At 36.6% G+C, this 3,528-nt stretch overlaps 1 protein-coding gene across 1 annotated transcript in view; it reads right to left on the reverse strand.

Moving 5' to 3' along the window:
• DSPP (dentin sialophosphoprotein) overlaps nucleotides 1-260 on the reverse strand; it is a 6,445-nt gene extending 6,185 nt beyond the window's left edge. Inside the window, exon 1 of the mRNA XM_023513339.1 lies at nucleotides 210-260. Coding sequence (XP_023369107.1) covers nucleotides 210-260 — 51 coding nt within the window. The remainder of the gene's footprint in view (nucleotides 1-209) is intronic.
• Between the last annotated feature and the right edge of the window lie 3,268 nt (nucleotides 261-3,528).

Genomic DNA, 3,528 nt, shown 5'->3' on the forward strand with positions numbered 1-3,528 from the left:
TTTTCAATCAAATGAATGTGAGCATGAATTTGAGGGCATATTGGTTTTGTTGAGACCCTAAAGATAGATCAAAAAGCCTTTAGTGCAAATGCAAACATTTGTCTCTGCAAAGTCTTAAGGAAATTTATCTGTGTGTGTGTGTACATGTATGTGCAAATGTGTATAAAGCTAAAAGAGATATCAAAATGAGGAGGTTTTCTGATACTTACTGGAATGGCCCATGCTGCTGCCCAAATGCAAAAATATATAATTGTCTTCATTTTCTTTAGGAATAATAATCAATGACTATTAAAAAAAAGAACAGCATGAAATTACTTATAAAGTAAAATATTACTTATAAAGTAAATAATAGTTAATGACTGTTAAAAAAAAAAAAGAACAGCACGAAATTACTTTTAAAGTAAAAGCAATATGTTACTTTGATCTTTAAGCATTTGCCCTTTTCCTAGGCAAGGAGTATGTATCCAACATGAGAAGAAGACTTACGATGTGCTACAACATACCTGATATGGTTTGGAGACACATGGGGGCATCATCAGGCTCAGCACTGATACAGCTTCCTAGATTATTTTCTGCCTGTGCCAATGAAGGGGAATGGCCATGTAGGTACAAAGGGCATAGCCATAACTTTGTCCTTCTACTGTTCTTAGTGATAATAACATCTCTCTCTCTTCTGCATACTTTTTATCAGATACTAACTCATTCTGCTAAGACTGTGCTTAAAAAAAGAAGCACTTATAATCCTTGCCCCAAATATATAGAACTGGGCTGTACTAGACTTTAAGAGAAACAAAATTACCAACGTGAGGCAGCCTAGGCTAGTGGAAAGAAGAACATAGATTTGGAGGCTAAGACCTGGGTTCAAATTTTACCTCTGCTACTTGCTGTGTAAGCTTGAGAAATATAAGTAAAGCTTTATTAAGCCTTTATTCCCTCCATCTGGGATAATGACAAAACCTGCGCCTCAGCATTATCCCACGGGTTAGCAGGAGAATGATCTGAGAAGACTTCTCTGATGCCATTTCCAAGAGTGTTTGGTGTCTATCTTCTTGTTCCACCCAGGATCTTCTGCACACATCCCTGTAACACTGCACTGTTTCAAAACTGCCTGATTCCTCAAATGGCCCCTTCCCTACTGCGAGCTCCCGAGACCCAGCAGAGTGTCTTGGTGATGTTTATAATCCAATGCAAAGTACATAAAAATGTATTTTGTCAATATTGTTGATAAATAAAAAGCTATTAAGATAGGCAATACCTACTGCCACTTAAGGCATTTTACAATCTCTTAATAAATGACAGCAATTATTATTTAGGAATTCTAAAAATATAATCCGTCATCCCTGTTAGAATTAAATTCAGCAATGGTCTAATACATATTTTTGGTACGTTGGAATAGATACTGTACAATCTATGAGAATCAAAAATTTACGTTTCTATATGTTTGTGAGTTGGATTTCTTGATGTAATGATTCTATAATTATGCAGAAGAGAGACGAGTTTTACTCCTGTTTTATGCACTTCCCCAAGATCTATAGATGACAATGCTGCAGGTCATCAAATGGCCATTGATTGAATTTAATGGTAGTAGTGGAAATGTAGTAAAACATCAGTGAGAATCAAAAGTCATAAGAATTATCAGCATTTTTTTACAGGAAAGGGGACACAGTTTCAGTAATATGGTGAGGAAAGTACTTACTTTTGTAGCTATTCAGTAGAAAGTCAAAAATAACTAGGCCTCCTTCAAAAAGGAGATTAAAGTGAGGCTGAGGTGACCCAATGACAAGCATAATGCCAAGCTCTAGGGCACAGATATTGAAGGCCAGCTGTTTACTAAGCAGGGGTTAGATGCTGTGCTTTGTAGTCTTAAACCTGATTATTACAGAGACTCTGCAGAAAGCCACTGTACACTGTGATTTGGAGGAGGCATGGAGTCCCGGAGGGGTACCTATATCAAAGGCATCCTGTTTCTCTGCTGTGATTCAGCACTCTGACCACGTTAGCTCTTTCAGCTCACTCCAGAAAAATTATACGCTGATGCCTGCCACTTTTCCCAAGGCAGGTAAATGGCTTGAATGACCACTATAGAGAGGGCCTAAGTGTTGTTGGCCTGAAGTAGAGACCTCAGGATTATATGACCTTCCTTTAGATTATTTCATTTTTCATGAATCTCATTTACGTCACACATTAAATGAGATTTAGCAATTACCAAATTAATCTGGACTAAATGAGTTTAGCAATTATCAAGTTAAATTGAACAAGTAAATGCTAAACTAGTGAAATGCAAAGCCTAATTAAAGCCTTATTTGAAAGCTCAGGGTGGATTTTATAGAGGAGTTATCTAACTTTTTTATCAAAACTAATGACAGTGATCAGATAATTACCAGCTTTCCACCTCAGTTTGCCAAATGTTCAGTAACATGTCTTTCTTTTTCCAAATCTATCCCTTATCACGTAATTTTCCACTATCTTTAAAACATACTTTCCTTATGATGATTCAAAAGGGAAAAGAAAGGTCTAATCACAAAGGGTTATTCACTTCTTAACATCAACTAGGCTTCTTTTTTGAAATTCAGGGTTCTTTCTAGACAACTCAGTTGGTTCTGAGTAAAAAGAACATTCTATCTTACCTTACAGGCCTTCAAAGGAACTTTGAAAAATCCAGAATTTCTTGTCTTCCTCTTTGAAGACAGAAAGTGGCACTCTGTCCTGGACTTTTGCATGACAATTTTGTATCTGCTGAAATTTAAACTCAGTTTGATCATTTTCTCAACCAATCACTGCTTAGGATCGCTGATAGGGGGTTATAAAGTGTCACCAGGTCTATGAAGCACATAATAACTCCCCTACTTCCTTAACTCACTGATATGTATTTGCTCACTGAACCATTCAGTTCCAAAGGGACTACATTTACTTTCACTTAATTAAATAGCTCCCAGGAGACTGTTTTGCATCTTAAATATAGAGAATCAGTGTAACACATCTGAAAAGAGCCACTTAAACTCTGTCACCCTGACATTTCTTGCCTTGCTAAGGTTGGCAATCTAAGAAAACTCTAGGTTTCTTTAGTGAATGTGACTGCCTATTTAAGGCCCCTATCATTCCTGAGGTAGGTAATCAAGTTTCTGTGCTATAATTCAAGAAACTGTCCACATGCAGCAGCCTTGATATTGCCTAAGGGATCTTTAACAATCTATAAACAGTAACTTCCACAAAATCTCTGATCTAACCTAAACAAACAGAAATGTGAAGCTTAAAGATCTATCAATTTAGTATTTAAGCTAAATTTTAAAAATAGATAAAATATCAAAACATGTAAGGCAGCTAGATGTTCACAGGTGCATAAGGACAATGGATTTAGCTCTCAATCTTCTCTCAGTTGTCTGTAGTAGCTGTGAAATGCAAAGTAGAAAACCAGACCATCTTTTGAAGAGAACAAAGTTGGGACCTGAACTCATGATTCTCTTGAAATCTGCTGTCCTGTAATGCAGGTAATCCCCAAACCATTTCTCCAATTTATGAGGTCAAAAA

This window comes from Otolemur garnettii, unplaced genomic scaffold (genome assembly GCF_000181295.1).
Source record: "Otolemur garnettii isolate 467f Iridium unplaced genomic scaffold, OtoGar3 scaffold00039, whole genome shotgun sequence".
Classification (NCBI taxonomy): Eukaryota; Metazoa; Chordata; class Mammalia; order Primates; family Galagidae; genus Otolemur; species Otolemur garnettii.